The sequence below is a fragment of the Quercus robur genome, chromosome 8 (genome assembly GCF_932294415.1).
Source record: "Quercus robur chromosome 8, dhQueRobu3.1, whole genome shotgun sequence".
Lineage (NCBI taxonomy): Eukaryota > Viridiplantae > Streptophyta > Magnoliopsida > Fagales > Fagaceae > Quercus > Quercus robur.
The window spans coordinates 37982244-37999962 of record NC_065541.1 but is presented as its reverse complement, the minus strand read 5'-3'; the positions used below and the strand labels follow the sequence as shown (position 1 = coordinate 37999962).

General features: G+C 35.0%; 2 protein-coding genes across 5 annotated transcripts; one reads left to right on the top strand and one right to left on the bottom strand.

The window, feature by feature from the left end:
* Window positions 1–1054: 1054 nt before the first annotated feature.
* Window positions 1055–4409, top strand: LOC126695429 (universal stress protein PHOS32-like). Of its 4 annotated transcripts, none has more exons than XM_050392180.1 (3): window positions 1055–1874; window positions 3413–3462; window positions 3958–4409. In XM_050392180.1, the coding sequence occupies exons 1-2, from the start codon at window positions 1205–1207 to the stop codon at window positions 3421–3423; spliced, it is 681 nt and encodes a 226-aa protein (XP_050248137.1). In that variant the 5' UTR covers window positions 1055–1204; the 3' UTR covers window positions 3424–3462; window positions 3958–4409. The 4 variants fall into 4 exon arrangements, with proteins under 4 accessions (XP_050248137.1, XP_050248136.1, XP_050248139.1 ...); XM_050392179.1 differs by having other exon boundaries at window positions 1056–1874; window positions 3979–4409; XM_050392182.1 differs by having other exon boundaries at window positions 1057–1874; window positions 3416–3462.
* A 4496-nt stretch (window positions 4410–8905) lies between these two features.
* On the bottom strand, window positions 8906–14725 carry LOC126695428 (uncharacterized). The gene is made up of 6 exons (XM_050392178.1): window positions 14604–14725; window positions 14393–14479; window positions 12819–13259; window positions 11446–12718; window positions 10935–11081; window positions 8906–9723 (listed from the first exon to the last, which is right to left on the bottom strand). The coding sequence occupies exons 3-6, from the start codon at window positions 12867–12869 to the stop codon at window positions 9101–9103; spliced, it is 2094 nt and encodes a 697-aa protein (XP_050248135.1). The 5' UTR covers window positions 12870–13259; window positions 14393–14479; window positions 14604–14725; the 3' UTR covers window positions 8906–9100.
* Between the last annotated feature and the right edge of the window lie 2994 nt (window positions 14726–17719).

The following is a 17719-nucleotide window of genomic DNA, read 5'->3' as shown; positions in this document are numbered from 1 at the left end:
GCTGTTCGTTGGAACTTAGTGTTCTTGTAGAGCTGCTTAACCACCTCAAAATAAAATGTATTAAGCAACTCTCAATGTTAAACAAACCCAAAGCAGCTCAACCTACCAACCAGTCACACCAAAGCCCCAAACCACCACCATGCCAAGCACCAGTAACCAATGCACAACAAATCTACGCCCAAATTCTCTATCTGACGCTTTGACAATATTCAACACCACATCAACGCTCTTTGAGTTGTGATTTTGTCTTGCATGAATAAACAACATTCTATCAACACTTCTTTGAACAAGTGACCCAATTAGTGATTTTCTACATCGATAGTAATTTTTCTTTTATAGTGATTTTTTAACAAAATTTTCTTAGCACGGAGTTCTATCGAAGATGTTTTTTTTTTGGTTTTCTCTTTATTACCAAATCTTTGTATTATTATTATTATTATTGTGATTTTTTGTATTATAACTTTGATTGATAATTTACTTGTGGGATTTGTGTGGAACTCATAACATCTTAGTGTAATAAATCCATTAATTCTGCCGCATAAATCATTTAGGCAACCTATATTTTTCATGCGTAGAAAAAAGCAAGTACACGTCACATCAAGATAACAACAAATCTATGTGAAACCTAAAAGAACTAAATCAAATTAATCATTACTTCATGGATAAGAATGAAATATTACACATTATTTTTTTTAGTTTAAATTAGTTTTATTTATTCTTTTCTAATTTTTTTTTTAAATAAAACTTTTTAAAATTTCAGTTGTTCCGTACAGTTATGTCAATTCTATCTTTTGAAAATTAGGTGGAAGTACACTAAAATGATTAAATATTCTAACTTTGCTTATGATGCTTGAGTTAAAAGAGAATTGAAAAGAAGCATCAAGTTGAGCGGACAAAAATATCCTTTAAATCTAACTACTAGGAAGAAGGAAGACCAAGGCAGCGGCAGAGTACAGTTTTACTATGTATTAATTTCTGAGCAGCAGTAAAGAAACTACTAGGAAATAGGAACCAACTATTACTATTAATTAATCAGCCGTAGGAAAAAAAAAAAAAAAAGTTGTGAAGAGAATTAATTAATTATTTTAATTTTTAAACCTCCCTCAGCTTCTCACTCTTCATATTCTTTCTTCACGCACGACACAACACAACACAACACAACCTTTCCCACCGGTCAAAACCTCACAAAAGCACCACTTCCGTGATGACGTCCCTAACGGTGACCCACCCACACCGCAAGATCGCGATCGCCGTCGACTTAAGCGACGAGAGTGCCTACGCCGTCAAATGGGCCGTCGAGAACTACCTCCGCCCAAGCGACCACGTCATCCTCCTCCACGTCCGCCCCACCTGCGTCCTCTACGGCGCCGACTGGGGCTGCTCCTCCATTCCTCCCCAAAATCAAAATCAGAATCCCGATTCTGCCCTCGACACCGAGTCCCAGCAGCGCAAGCTCGAGGACGAGTTGGACAATTTCACGACTTCTAAGGCCAACTCGCTGGCTCAGCCCTTGGTCCAGGCTCAAATCCCCTTCAAAATCCACATCGTGAAGGACCACGACATGAAGGAGCGGCTCTGCCTCGAGGTCGAGAGGCTCGGGCTCAGCACTGTTATCATGGGCAGCCGTGGCTTCGGCGCGTCCTCCAAACGCTCCACCAAGGCGCGTCTCGGCAGCGTCAGCGATTACTGTGTACATCACTGTGTCTGCCCTGTTGTTGTGGTCCGTTATCCCGATGACAATAACTCTTCCGCTGACGTGGCAGACAAGAACATCATTATTGGTGACGAGGTCGTTGAACTCCACCCTGTTCCTGAGGCTGAGGAGGAAGACAACGACCACGACTACCACGACGCCCCGGACGACCATCCCAAAGGTATCGGAATTTTTTTATTTATTTATTTTATTATTATTACTTTTCTAAAATTACAGTTTTAATTAAGTCACACTTTTTAGTATTTTATCGCGCGGTTATTAGACTAAAATTACTGTTTCACTGACGGGTTTTTGAGGTTTAAGGAGAAATTGGTAGCTTATCACGGGTTAAGGTTTAGTTGGGCAAGTGCCAACGGTTTTTATATGGCGGTGATATGTAGTGGTAATAAGTTATATATTTTGGATAAATTCGATACTTACAACAGGGGAGGGGGATTTAATCTGAAGGCTTCTGTTGGAAACACGAGGATGTGTTTGTTGAGCTACAAGCTATTGGCGTGTAGTAATAAGTTAAAATGACTGTGTATATTATTTGGTTTAGTGTGGTGTGGTTGAATCCTAATGGTTTTATGGGGGTGATTTGTGTGATTGAATATGATAATACTACAATAACAACAAAGCTTTTAGTTCCAAATTTGTTGGGGTCGGCTATGCATCCTTATCAAATTAGTTTAAGGTCAGTTATATATGTTTTTTTCCTCCATTTTATTCTATAAGAAGTCATTCTCTCAATTATTTCTTTAACTGGTAATAAAATGAATTTATCGTTACCAAAGGTTGAGTATTTGTTTTGGTTAATATTGCCACTGATTAATAAGCTACACTTTGATTTGTAAAGAAGTTGATTTGAGGATGTTGAAGTGTAATAGTTATGACTTTTGAGTGGTAGGATGGGATGGGCTGGGAAATATCTATTCGTGGGGATGGGGTGGTGCAAGCCTCAAGGATGCTTATTTTTGGACAAGAAGAGAGAAAATTAGCAGTTTCGGCACAGATGGCTTTACTAAAGATGTCAGATGAGCCAACTGTTTTACTCTTCATTTTTAGTTTCTCTACTGTGGTGACTTAAATTTTTCTTGATTGTTTCTTTTTTTGGGAGCTTTCCGCCAACAGCCCTGGTCATTTATTGTGCTTCCGCATACCTCGATCATCAAACATAAGAAAGTTTCTCTTTTCCCCTCTTATGATCATTTCTGATTGTGACAAAAGTTGCATCAAGAAGATGAGTTGCTAATAATTCATTGTTCAATTCTGTTATTCTGTAAAATTATATTATAAATTAAATAATTCAGGTATACTGGAACTTTATAATTACGTTCCAAATAGAATAGTTTCATGATTTGAACTGAAGTTGGATAAGATATGCATTGAAGATTATGTAACAATGATAGGATAACTTGACCTGGAATTGACTTTTCTGGGATTGGCTTGACTGTGTCTCTTCTGCAATGCCTAGTGTATCTCTGATGTCCAGGGACGCCAGTGGACTTGACTTCACCAACACATTTGGTATCACTGGTGGAGTCATTATTGATGTTGTCTGATTTTAATTACCGCTAATCTAATATTAAAGGGTGACATATATAATGTGACAAAATAATTTGTCTCAATTGTGAAGGATTGAAGATTAAAGTACTACTTTTTAAAGGTTTTTAACTAATTTTTTTTACTAACTATTGCTATTCTTGCATGTGTCAGCAGATGTTTAATGTATTTCCAGTGCAGTGGAAATTTCCTTCTGGGCTCAGGTGATGCATAATTGAATTTTTTCTGTCAATAATTTATGCTAACATATCCTTGTTCATCCTCCTCTTTAACAACCGCTGTTTGAAGTTATACTGTTATTATGAGATACATTGACTCAGCTAGAAGAACATTTTGTGCTCTCTCTCTCTCTCTCCCGTTTTATTTTTTCCTGGGGGGTTGTTAGAAATAAGAGGATTATTCTCCCCTAGTTTTTCATCTATGTGGAATTCTTTCCAACAATAAATCATTCAGAACTTCAACATGCTCCAACTTTAAAACCTTAGACACAAGGTTTTAGTAGTCCTTTGTCCTTGCAGATTGAACTGGTTTTTGGCCAGAGTTGGATTTTCACTGTTGCTTTGTTATGTGCTTCAAATCAAATGCTCTATTTATATGCCTTTCAATGCATAAGCTTGTTAATTTACGAATTTCAGTATTAGTTATATATCAATTGATTTATGATTCACTGGTGAATAGCAAATACTGATTTACCATAGGGCATTGGATTTATGTTGTAGAAAGTGATGAACGCAACTGGAAAATGTGGAGGCAACAGGTTAGTGAAGAAATTTTAAGAATGTAATGGGGTTTGCTTCTTGGTGGACATATTTCTGTGTAAAAAGGATGCTGGTGGTGTTGCATTTTGGTCACTGTCTGTATGTTCTTGTTAGTTTCCTTCCCTCTTTATGAAGTGCATGGTATACATGTACGGGTGAGCTTCTCTGGAGCATACATCTCTCCCACAATATTTGTATAGGAACCAGCTCTTATGCTGGTTAATATTCATTTACAGCTTTTTACTGTGTGTTGTGAATCGGATTTTCTTACTGATTAGTTTCCTCTTTACACTAACTATGTACTTGGCACGATAGAAGAAGTGTTGTCTGGCTTTGTAACACAAAAAAGCTTTTCAGTGGTATTTCATGGTAATGATAATGTTTTATGTTTACTAGCATAGCCACTCAAAACACTCATATTTATTTGAAAAAAAATCAAATGCATACAGCCATACATACGTTTACATTTAGGATATTGTATGTGACTGTTTCATGGCGTAAACCATGCTTTCATGCTTGTACTCGTGGTGCTTGGCTGCTTGCTACTAGAGCATGGCACACTAAATCCAAAATCTAGTCCTATGTTTGGATATATCAAAGCTACCAAGCTAGGTCCCGCTCGCTAATTGGCAACTAGCAACTGCGTCGTCCAAGCTTGGCTAACTTCTAACAATTGTTTTTTTATTATAGATAATAGGACTTTTATTGAATGAAATGAACATAGTGTTCACGATGATGAACACTCTAAACAAGAAAAAAAAAAAAAAAAAAAAATCCATGAGCTAAAACTAATGGAATGCAAAAAGTCAAGAACAGAAAGACATTGCATAAATCCCCAAATATGAGCCTATTGAAACAAAGTACCAAATAAGAGAGATTTTAAGAGACCTAAATGTCGCTCCTTATCTTCAAAGGTATGGGTATTATGTTTATGCCAAACTAACCCATTAGACATGTTAAAACCATATTCCAAATAGTTGATAGGTGCTTTTTAAACCAATCCCTCCATGCATAAAGAAGAGAACTAATGTCTTTGGCATTACCCGTTGGATTCCAAACACCTTAAAATTTTCACTCCATAAAGCATGAGCAAACTTACAGTGGAGTAAAAGATAGTCCAAAGATTTTCCATCACAACGACACAAACAACATCAATTAACTAAAGACTGCCATCTCTTAACAAGATTATCAATGGTGACTATCCTACCCCTAGTTGCTATCCATAAAAAGAAAAACCCTTTTAAGCACCTTTACACACCAAATACTCTTCCAAGGAAAGTCATCAGTAGGAAGACTAGACAAAAAAATTATAATAAGATCATACATCAAAGACACCAGTTTGAGTCAACTTCCAAGTCAGGTTATCATCCTCCTTGCCCCTTGGCATATGTAATGAAAAAGCTCAAAAAAAGAACATACACCCTCCAATTCTCAATCATGAAAATCTCGGTGCAATTGTAAATTCGAACTCCTTCTAATGCAAAAACTACCAAATTAGAAATTCGAGCTTCTTTAGAAAGAGAACAAACAAGCAAACAAACAAATTTGGAAATAGTTCCTTAAGAGGAGTATGTCCACTCCAAGGATCGTACTAGAATCGAATACAATGACCCTCCCCCATATCATGTAGTACTTGTCTATGCCCTTGCCCTAATATTCCTCCACATCCCACACCCACAAGTCCCTCTTACACCTTTAGTGGACCAAACTCCTCTAGCCACACCATATTTAGATGCTATAACTTGATGTCATAACTTGTTACTCTCCTTCTCGAAGCACCATAACCATTTTCCAAGCAATGCTTGGTTTAGCAATCCAATCCTCCAAATCTTAGCCCACCTAACTTCATTGAAAAATAAACTTTATTCCAAGTGACCAAAGGATTTTTAAAAGCTTCCTCAGAAGCCTCCCAAAGAAAATTCCTCTAAATCCTTTCTAGTCTAGCCGCCACAACTTTGGGCTTGCTGTGGCCCATTCTTGCTTTTCTACGTACTATCCATGGGTTTGCTTCCTCTCTCTTTCCGGGCCCATTCAAGCCCGTTTGCTTCTTCAAGACCCACTTTATGAGCCCGTGAGCCATTCATTCCTGCCACTTGGGCTCAATGGCTTTTTCTTGTTTGCTAACTTTGGTCTGCCCATGTTGCTGGGCTTTTTCTCTTACTAGGCTTGGTAAAAATGAGCCTCAACACCCAGTTCACATGATCATAAGCCTTCTCAATATCCAACTTAACTATCACACTAGGAGTACCACTCTTCATTCTACATTCCAAGCATTCATTTGCAATCATAACCGAATCAAGGATTTGTCTCCCTCCAACAAAAGAATTCTGAGAATCAGAGATGAACTTATCCAGAACACTACGAAGTCTATGTGCTAACACTTTAGCCAAAAGTTTATAAAGGCTACCAAACAAGACTTATAAGGCAAAAGTCTTTAATATTGATAGCATTAGTTTTCTTGGGGATCAAATATAGAAAAGTGGCATTGAGAGACTTTTCAAAAACAAAGTCTATGAAAATCCACAAAAAAGCCATAACATCCCCCTCCAACACACTCCAACAATTTTTAAAGAAAGCCTTAGTAAGTCCATCAAGCCTAGGGGCCTTGTCACCTTCAACCTCCTTAAGTGCCTCAAGAATCTCCTCCTTCTCAAACCCCTCTCCATTTCATCTAAATAGACAAAATATAATCCATCAATAATAGGCTTCTAAGATTCTGGCTCCCAATATAACTTCTCATAAAAATCCATCACCTGTTCCGGAATTTCCGACTCATCCTCATAAAAAATTTCTAACAATCTTTAGTACAACCCTGATAAAGATGGTTAAAGTAGTACCAACAAGAAGCCATGAGTTACTAATTTGTCTAATAAATATTAATTTGCAACTGTTGGCTTATCACCTGTGCCTTGCCCTCTTATCAAGTTACGATTTCATACTCATGCTTAAATAAAAAGGTTTACCACTGTAACGTAATTTGAAGTCTCTATTTATGCTAAGAATGGAAATTATTGAGTTCAAATCACAATTTGAATGTGGCACTAGAGATAAAAATGGCTAGGTAATACAAATTTTACTCATGGAAATTGTGGTTTGAACTCATGCTTTCAAAACTGTCGTACTCTTCCAAAAAGCGAAAATATACCATTGGTCCCTAAAATTTTACCAGTTGAGCGCTTTTAGTCTTGAAGTTTCAGGTGAGTATTGGTCGCTAAAGTTTAAAAAAGAAAATGAGCATTATTGATCATTTCATCAACTCCATTATTTTTTTGTTTGTGTCTAACGAAATAATAACATACCATTTTTTTTTAATGATGTGACAATTATTATTATTATTTTTTTAAATTACATGCCAGCAAACCTCTCCACCGTCCCCATCTAAAAAAAAGTATTTTCCTCCAATTCCCACCACCCTAAGTTTGCCATTGTCTCTGGCACCACCATTAATAGCTCCGATTAGTACTTCGTCTCTCTCCCACCCTCGTCCTAGAAATTGGCATCAACCTAAAAAACCTCAACCTCCAAGAAACAAACTCAACCTCCATAAAAAGCAACAATTTTACTAAATGAGATGTAACCTGATCCAATCAATAGACCCTAGTCCTTAAACAACAAAGCCACATGCGAAATCCAACCTCCATCCAAAATGCCTCATACCCATCAAACCTGAAAAGCCAAACCTAAACCCATCTCATAGATTCAAAGTCAAACTCATAACACAACCCTACAGAGAACAAATTTCTTTTGGGATTTGTAATTCCAGCTTAGATCTTGGACCAAGCTTTGTCTAATATGGATTTGAGGTTGGAATTTGGATTATTACCCATTTGGAAAAATTGTTGTTGTTGTTGTTGTTTTTCTTTTTCTTTTTTTAAATAATTTAATTTATGGAGGTTGAGTTCGTTTGAGGTTGCTAGCTGTGTTAACGACAAGAAGGGGTTGGAGAGTAGAACCGAAGAGGAGGGAGACAGTATGGTTGGAGCCAGTGGAGCTTTGGTGATGCCAAAAACAATGGCAGACTTAGGTCGTGGGAGTGAGAGCTTGGAATGGTGAGAGTGGTTGGATTTGCTTACTTGTAATTTGCTTATAATAAAATGCTTGCTACATCGTTGAACAAATGTCATATCATTACTCCATTAGACACATAAGCAAAAAAACTGAATGGAAGTTGATGGAGAAACTAATAGTATTCATTTTTAAATTTTAGGGACTAATAAAGTTCACTTGAAACTCTAGGGACCAAAAATACTCTAGGTAAATTTTAGGGATCAACAGTATATTTTCACCTTTTAAAAATGTATTATATTCTATTAATAAATAGTTTTTACAATTGTAATTTTTAACCCAAAATTCATAAGACCACATAAAGTACCACAACTTAGGCTGCAACTGTCCAAGTGGTAGATTGTGAGTGGAGAAAAAGTGGTGGGTCTATATGAAAATGACAATCAACCAATCACAATCTAGCACGTAAAATAGTTGTGACAAAAGTTGTGACATTTTATGTGGTACCAGAATTACTCATTTTAACCAAAAGTCTATATCTCTACAAGGACTAGCATAACTTAATGCAAAATGCCATGATATCCCACAACTTGTTTCCTTAGCTAAATGCAGGAAACTAAAGTCCTCGATGGCTCAACACAATAGTACCACCACATCTATAAAGCCTTCGGTCACACTAATTTGATATCATTCATGTAAAATGAAAGCACTGTCATAGGCCAGGTTCCGTACATGGAGAGCATATTTATCTTATGAGTCATAAATTAATGAGTAAGATGCAGTTCAGCTAGAACCAATACTCTCAATTCTGCCAGTGTGATCCACTCAAAGTGGATGAGTTGTAATATGTGATATAAACTTGTCAGTCTTAGAGCCAGTGAGCTTCCCAAATTTTGATATTATTAAATAATAATGTCAAACAAACTGATTATTCTTAAACAGTGAATTTAAACAATAGCTTCTGTTCATAGAGGAAAGAAACATCAAATATCACAAGTAATAAATATTGCAGGCATAAAAACCAACACAACAAAAACCCAAATTTCATGTGAAGAACACTGTAAAGCACAAAATCACCTCAGAGAGCTCCTAAAGTTCCTTCACTTCGACTCCTGCGAATGGAAAGATCTGACCTGAAGTTCAGAAGTTTGCTGCTGAAATCAAGATGTTGCCGATTATGTGCTGTCGCTTTGTTTCCCATAGGGGGCAGGAGCCCATGCCTGCCCTTGGACCGTTTTGGTGAGACCACTGCTTGACTTTTACGACCATGAGTTGATGAAGACGAGGGCCTGGGAGCAGCTAGACCATGACTAACCTTACGAGGAGCCTTGTGATCTGATCTAAGGCCACGATCAAACTGATGAGAACCCATGCCTAACCGAACTGACCTATCTGCAGCATCCTTCAGACTGCTGGCTTTGATAGGCAGCCGGTTGAAGTATGTCAAATGTGGAAGAAGGCCTTGGAGATACTTCTTCAGTTGTTCATCTCCAACATTCTTCTGGGCTGGGTTTCCTTCCAAGCTGATGGCTTGCAAGGAATTGTAATTAGCTGCAAGTTGCCCAAGACATTTGGTTGTTGAAATTTTGTTGAAACGCAGGTCCAGCACATTCAGTTTTAATAGTCGGTGAAGACCTTCTACCTCGCTTATTTTATTTCCAGCCAAGTACAACTCCTTCAGAGAGGAACAAGAAGCTAGGCCTTTGAAAATTAATTTAAAATATATTAGGATTTTGAATGTCCATAAATTAGGATAATTGAGGAATAAAATCCTGGAAAAAAATTATTTTAAAAAATACGACCATAGCAGTGAAAATGTAAATCATATTGTTAATCTTTTTTTTTTTTTTTTTTTTTTTTTTTTTTTTGGTATCATGTAGTATATCGTATTGTGTATTTTAAGGTACATAAACACTTCATGAAATTTATTAAAAAAATTATAGATATACATATATAATATAAAAGGTATATTCATTCTAAATTTGGAATATCTTCGACTAATGACTAATTTAATCATCACTTATTTAACAATATTTAACAAAACTAGCTAAATAAATCAAATTAAAATATGTTTATATCATCCACATTCAAATTGATTAAACTTGAAAGTGATAATACATGTTATATAAGCCAAAATAATAATTTTTTTATTATCATAATCAACTTCATCTAAGTTAATGTTATTATCATGTTCATCATCTTTCATAATTATTTCCTTCATTAACATTTTCTTCATCATCATCAACATTTGCTAACTCTTCTTGTTCTTCTATTTCAATACTCTTTTTCTTTAAACATCTTCTTCGCATTCTAGTTTCTTGGACTTTTAACAATAATAACAAAACTAAAAAATAATTATATTTTCATTTAATACATTATTCCTTATTCTTAGTCTAGAAAAGAAATTTGCAAATGTGAAAGCAATGTGTCAAGTTTGTGGTCCAAACTTTGTAAGAGAAAGAGAAAAGGAAAAAAACAAAACTCATGGACATGCTATTTATTGGGCTCAAACAAGTCTAACAACTTGTTGGACTCAAATCAAATCTCAAATTTTAACAAAAACCCAAATACACAAGTCTATGTATTGTCAAATGGGTACGATTTTATAATACGATTCATACAATACACATCTATGTCTCATACAATTCATCGGTTGATATGTATCCATGACATGCTACTCTTTCGAAATAACTAACTCCTTGGCAATAAATATTCATGTACATGCATTGTAATGATTGTATAGATGGATAGATTGATAGTGAATTTCAGAATTTCCTCAGTTTAGATTGAGATGTGTTCCCCTCTCTAGAAAATGTAAGTACTAATTTTCTTGCACCATTTTTCTATTATACTAACAACTATGCCAACAACTTTTTTTTTATTTTTTAATTGAAAAGAAGCCAACAACATACCATGTCCAATTCTGAAAATCCGGTTGTAGCTTAGGTCCAGTACACGAAGCCGTGTAAGTTCACGCAAACCTTCAATAGTTGGAATATTGTTTTTTGAAAGATTCAACACATGAAGTCCTCGAGGAAGAGCCCCAGCAGTTATCCTCACTGGAAAGAGTCAACAAGAATATTGCAATTAGAAAACAGAATTTCCTTTTTTGGCCTTTTAAAGTAAATTTATTGAAAAAGTACAAGAAGGGACACAACTCTGATACACGAGATATGTACAAGATAAACACTAATCATCTAAAATTAAGAAGATTAACAGAATTTCCTAAAAATTTATTGAAAAAGTACAAGTAGGGACACGACCCTGATACACGAGATATGTACAAGAGAAACACTAATCATCTAAAATTAAGAAGATTAACAGAATTTCCTAAACCATGTTGCATGAACTCAACACAAAACTAATAAATAATATCAAAAGGGAAATAAGTAAGAAGATGAAGGTGCTGTTAGATAAGCAAACCTATAGCATTTCCTGACAAATTGAGCACCCTCAGGCTTGCAAATGCACTAAGAAATGGGATCACAACCAATCCATGATTTGACAAGTGAGCTGTGTTGGCCATTGCACTCAAAGAAGAGATATATTTTTTAGCAGCTTCCATGCCAGGAGTGACCTTACCATCCACCTTCAAAGCAGTCCAACTGTTTGGGATATTGGAGTCTCTATTTACCTGGTCCTCAGATTGGAATGATTCGTTTGTTTCTTCCAGCGGGCTGCAAAGTTGAAGATCATTAACCCACTCCTGAATACGCTTGATCTTATAATCCTTACCTGGCACTTCATCCAAATTGTGAACAGAGGATTTTCCTTGAAAGTTTTTCACAGGGTTTACCTCATCCATAGTGGGCATTATCCAGTCTTTTGCTAAATTAGAATAATTATACAAATCATATCCATCATCAAGTGAATTATCAAAATGATTTTTCTCAGCTTTATCAATGTCATTGTCTCTTTCTTGTTCTCGCATCACAGGCCTCTCAGACTCATGAACTGATATCTCTTTTTGCCTCATTTCTAACATATGCAGATTGCCAGATGAACTCGACCGCAGTGCTAAGTGTCTGACAGGAGAACATCTTACAGAAGTGGGCATAGAGGCCCCAATGTTGGGCAAAGAACATGATTTTACAATCAAAGGTGGGGTACGAGGTGTGTGGTCACCAGAGTCACCAGCACATTCACCAGATAAATGGGTATCAGAATTTTCATGGCCTTCCTTCTCCGAATGTGGTGGATCTCCGATTGAGAAAATTGATTCATTAATGGCAACATCAGAAATTAATTGAAAGGACCCCAAAGTAGGACTTTCTTGATTCTGGACTGATTGGCTCACTCCTTGATCTTTGCTCGGACCTGATACCACTAGACCTTTTTGGTTATGGGAACCCTCACAAGAAAAACCCAGATAAGTCTCATCCTGGGTTGCGTTGTTTGACACCATCCCCTCCTGGAAAAATCTACTTTCTAGAGACTGACTTTTCCTATGGCCCCTCTGGTTAACTCCTATTTCGCCTTCAATAACAAATTTGCTCCTCATGTCCTTTGACTTTGAATCACTATCAGCAGAAGACAAATTTATATCATGCTTGGTGCTGCCAATCTGAGCATCTCCCTGCATCTTCAATGATGAAGGGTTTAAGCTGGAAGGGATAGGCGAATCCTTTGAGATTTGACTCTGAGAACAATCTTCTAATGTATTATACAATGACTCAGCAGAAGGTTGAACTGCTTTCTGATTGAGAAAGGGAGACACAGTCAGAATAAACCATGACCTATTACCATAATTACACCAAATTTAAGTTTCAAAGGCCTGAAGTGAGTCTTCCACTTACCTTTGGTTTGGGGCTATGAATTTGAGAGTTGAAACATGAAAACTTAACCATTGCGGTGATATTGTATGGAGCTACATTCACACACACTGCCTGCTTTTATCTTACATGAAAACCTATTACTGACAAATTGTTCTACTCAATAATGTCCAGAAGCCTGAGACAAAGATCCAATGACAAACTACCATCAAGCTTCTGGGGACTTATCCAATAATAGCCTTAGCCATAATCAACTGACAAACCCACTGAAACACGACACAATCTCCAAATGTGTGATGATCTGGATTTGCTCAAAACACAAACCAAAATAACTCTTTCACTAGTAATACCCCACACCCTCTTAGAGGTGCGAGAAGAGTTTAACTTTGTTGCAGCGGCCAGAGTGAAAGAAAATCTTTTCCAACTAGGAGAAACCAAACCCAAACATGCGTAAGAGAAGCCGACCTGATATATAGAATGAAAAGAGAAGGGGATAAAAATTAAATTAAATTAAAAAAAAAAAAAAAAAGAGTTGAGGATGACAGTTGAAGTAAATGCATATGTATAGTCTCAAAAGGGGCAAAATAGGCGCATACACATACAAGATATCTTAAGCAAAACCTTGAAGAAATTTGAAAACTTCACAATAGAAACTTCCAAGAACCAAAACAAATGTATTTAAAGTTTTCGCTGTCATTTTAATCTGTATCTCCCATTAACCTTCATATACATAAGACTGCTCTAACTCCACGAAAGAATGAAAAATGAAAATACTTCAAGAAGGCTCGCTTCTAAAATTTTGTTCTAGTTACCTCCAATTCCTTTTCTTTCTTATGACCAGGAAAAGGTGAATTTCACTAGGAACTATAAGATATGAAGCTTAAAAGGTAATCCTAACAAGTAGATTGCAGTCATAAACTACAAAAAAAATTCTTCTTCTTTTTTAACCATAACAAGTTCCCCAGTTTTTGGAAATCAATCTCAATTCTTTCATGGCCTCAGCAATGAAATTGAGCATAATTTGCCATTGACCCAAAAGAAAAGACAAATAAAAGAAACAGATAAACATATCCATTCATGTTAGATACAAAAAGAAAAAACAACAAAACAAATTACGACAGAAAGGCCCTTACATTTCCGATTGTAGATCAAACAGTAAAAAGTTCGTCAAAGACCAAAAAACCAAGACCATAAAGCCAAAGTCATATCTATACATATCAAATGGAATGAATTTTACGAGAATCTAAGGCAATAAAACCCATCCAATTTGCTCCATTGCTTTAAAAGCTGAGCATCTTATATTCCATATAGATGAATCATATTCTCTCTTTCTTCTTTCACTTATTTCCAACGGTCTATGAATGAATTAAATCAACACAAACACAGCAGCATAAAAACATAGGATTTATGATTGTACCCAATAAAAAAAAAAGGACATAAACATTGATTTACAATCAACTACACCCCAATAAAACAAACAACATAAGAACATGCAGCAACAACAACAACAACAACAACAAAAAACATGTTTTTGCATTGAAAAACAAAAACCCAGAACAGAAAAAAAGAAATATAAATGGTTGAGACAGAGATCTGACCTCTCTCTAGCCAGATTGTGTGTGTATGAACCTTGTTCTACAGAAGAAGATCTTGTTAGTTCTTATTCTTCTCCTTCTTTTCTTCAGCTACCAAAAAAACAGAAACACCCCACTATAATTAATATATTATTATGATAGGTATATATATATATATATATATATATTGTTATAAACTAACGGCGTGTGCCGTAGCTGAGATTTCAACGCTTACCCGAAGTTCTGGTTGTAATTTATAGACCAATCGACGGTCCTGATTTCTTATCTTATTAGTTATTACTTTTTTTTTTTTTTTTTTTCAAGGGTGGCTATCAAAAAATGGAAAATCTAGATCGTTGTAGTCGAAAAAGAACTGGATTCTGCTTATGTGATTTGTGGCTAAAAGTCTAAACGGAATTTTCCTATATTGTAAAGATGAAAAGAGATTGTGTTACTTCCACCAATGAAACGAACGGTTGGGTAGATAAATAGTACATCTCTTGTCTTTTTTCACATTATGACTCGTAAAGGAGTGGGTGCCTCATGTCTGTTTTTAAAAGCAATTAAATGATAATTTTTTTATATTTTATTTTAATTATAGCCATTTAAATAAAATAAATGAAACGATAAACTTTGGCTAGCGTGTGGTTTTTATGGAACCTGAACCATACTAGTAGGTGAGAATTCGAAATATTTGAAGAGTATGGCAATATTCGATAACTAATTTTGTATTTTTCTTTCAAAAACTTGTTTTTGAGTGTGCGTTTGGCATGACTTTAGAGTTTGTTTAAGATCCGCTTATTTTGCTAAAATTAAAACTTTTTTACTAAAAGTGCTGTAGATAAAATTAAAAGTTAGTTAAAATAGTACAATGAGATTCATGAATGGTATCAAAAATTTATAGTAGGACCCATGAATAGTAGAAAAAATAAGTTGAATAGTAAAATAAGTTGGCAAAAATAATTTTTGCCAAACATACATTGTTTATTTGAGATTCGCTTATTTTGCTTAAATTAAAAACTTTTTGCTAAAAATATTATGGTAAAAGTTAGCTGAAATAATATAGTGAGACTCATAAATAGTATCAAAAAATACAGTAGAACCAATGAATAGTAGTAAAAATAAATTGAATAGTAAAATAAGTTGGCAAAAATAATTTTTGCCAAACACACACTTAAAGCCATTTTTTACTATTCAACTTATTTTTACTACTATTTATGGGTCTCATTGTACTTTTTGATACTATTCATAAATTTCACTGTACTATTTCAGTTACCTTTTAATTTTATCTACAGTAATTTTAGCAAAAAAATTTCAGTTTCAGCTAAATAAGTTGTTCCTAAACAAACACAAATGAAAACAAAAAATAGGTTTATTGTGTTTCCAAAATTAAAAACATGTTTTGGTTAGATCAAAACAAAAATTTCTTATTTCTTATTTTCTCCTATCAATGTTTAATAATAATGTTTAGCAAAAAAAATAATGATAATAATAAATTTTATTATTATTATTATTATAATAGTATACATGGCCTAGTTAATAATAATAATAATAATAACCAACATAATATTTGAGAGTGGGTTTGGTTTGGCCACACATTCTAAACTTTGTTCTTGAGCTTTTAGCTTTATCTATTTATTTTTTTGTTTAGCCAAGATTCAAAGCTTAGACCTCATTAAGTACACTTGATTTCTCTGTGTTTTCAAATCTGAAAATAGCTCTTTGCCTATTCCCAGTTTCCTTTGGAAATAGAGAAGTGGAAACTATTTCTGTTATTTTATCAATTTTGAGTTACCGAAAAAGTTTTTATTATAGAAATATAAAATAGCTTTTGAAAAAAAAAAAAAATTGGTATAAAAAAAAATAGTTGTCAAACATACCCTAAGGTTTTTGTGCAACTTAGATTGCATGAATTTTTATTCAACCCACCACGGGACAGTTAAAAAAATAATTTACATGTATTATTTAAGTAAGTCGCATGACATATTAAAATTGTCTTAAGTACATGTGGATAATTTTTCTAATCGCCACGTAGTAGTTTGCATAAAAATTCCATAAAAATATATTCCTATTTGGAATGGTAAGAATATGGAGAGAATAGGAATTGAACAAAACTATTTTGGAAAAAAAGGATGATGAGTTTGGATTTTTTTATAGTATTTGTATAGATACTATGGGAGGGGAGAGATCTGAATACAAAATAGAGCTCCGTGGGCCTAGCCCGAGGAGGTGGAAAGGCACATTCCCTTAATAGTTCTGGCCTAATACCCAGATGAGGGCTCAAGAATAAAGGTCAACTGCCCAAGGAGTTTGAAGAGAAAGCGTTCTTTGGGAGGCATTGAGCAAGTTGTAGGGGGTGTTCTTTTCGTTGCCCCCATGATGTTTGGGGAGTCAAGACCGAGACTTGATTTTGGGCTTAGAATATGGCCCAAAGGCTATTAGTGAAGTGTGAAAGACTCATTTTGCTCAAGGTCTGGGTTGCATCCAACAATGATTATAATAAAGCCTCAAAAAATACCCATTGCAAAAGTAAATGTATTTACATAGTAAAAATTATGCATTTCCTCCATAGTTGGTTAATATAAAAGTGAGCCCATTATAACAAGTACACAAGAGGAAAAAATGGTCCAATAGTAAATATAACAAACCTCCAGCGATAACGTCTAATAAGCTAATAAATGTGTTTACATGATAAAAATTATACATTTTCTTCATTATTATTAAGTCGACATGAGGGAAAACTTTTATAGTATCTAAGACATTATGGCCTTTATTACAATAGCAATAAACAAGGATTAAAGGCTTCATAATTATAAGTAAAAAAGGAAAAGTTAGGATGGAATAAAGGGAGAGAAAGAGTGTCCATCTAGTGCAGCAAATGTTTAAACAAGATCTCTATGTGCCATACCATGCCTATAATAATGAATATATGTGTATAGTAAGTGGTGGGAGTGACTTTATGCAAAGTATGAGTGAATATATGGAAATATGGAAGAGAGATGAAGTGGTGTTTAACCATTTTTGAGTATGGTGTAAAGATGGGCTGTTTATGACTATTTTAAGGTGCTGGGATTTTCTGAGAAGATGGAATGTGAGGTTTATGGGTAGATGTATATGAGCATTTATGGACTAAAGGCTAGTTCTGAACTAAGGGATTGACTTATGGGTTGAAAATAACATGATGGGTGAGGAATTTTATGATAAGATCGTTGTTTTTCATGAGTTGATGGTAGTTTCCTTTTATAATGAAGCTTAAGGGATTGATTAGCAAAATATAGAAAGGACCAGGTATGACAGCAACAAAATCCTAGAATCTTTTGTGAGATTTGGCCCAAAATGGTGAGACTTGCT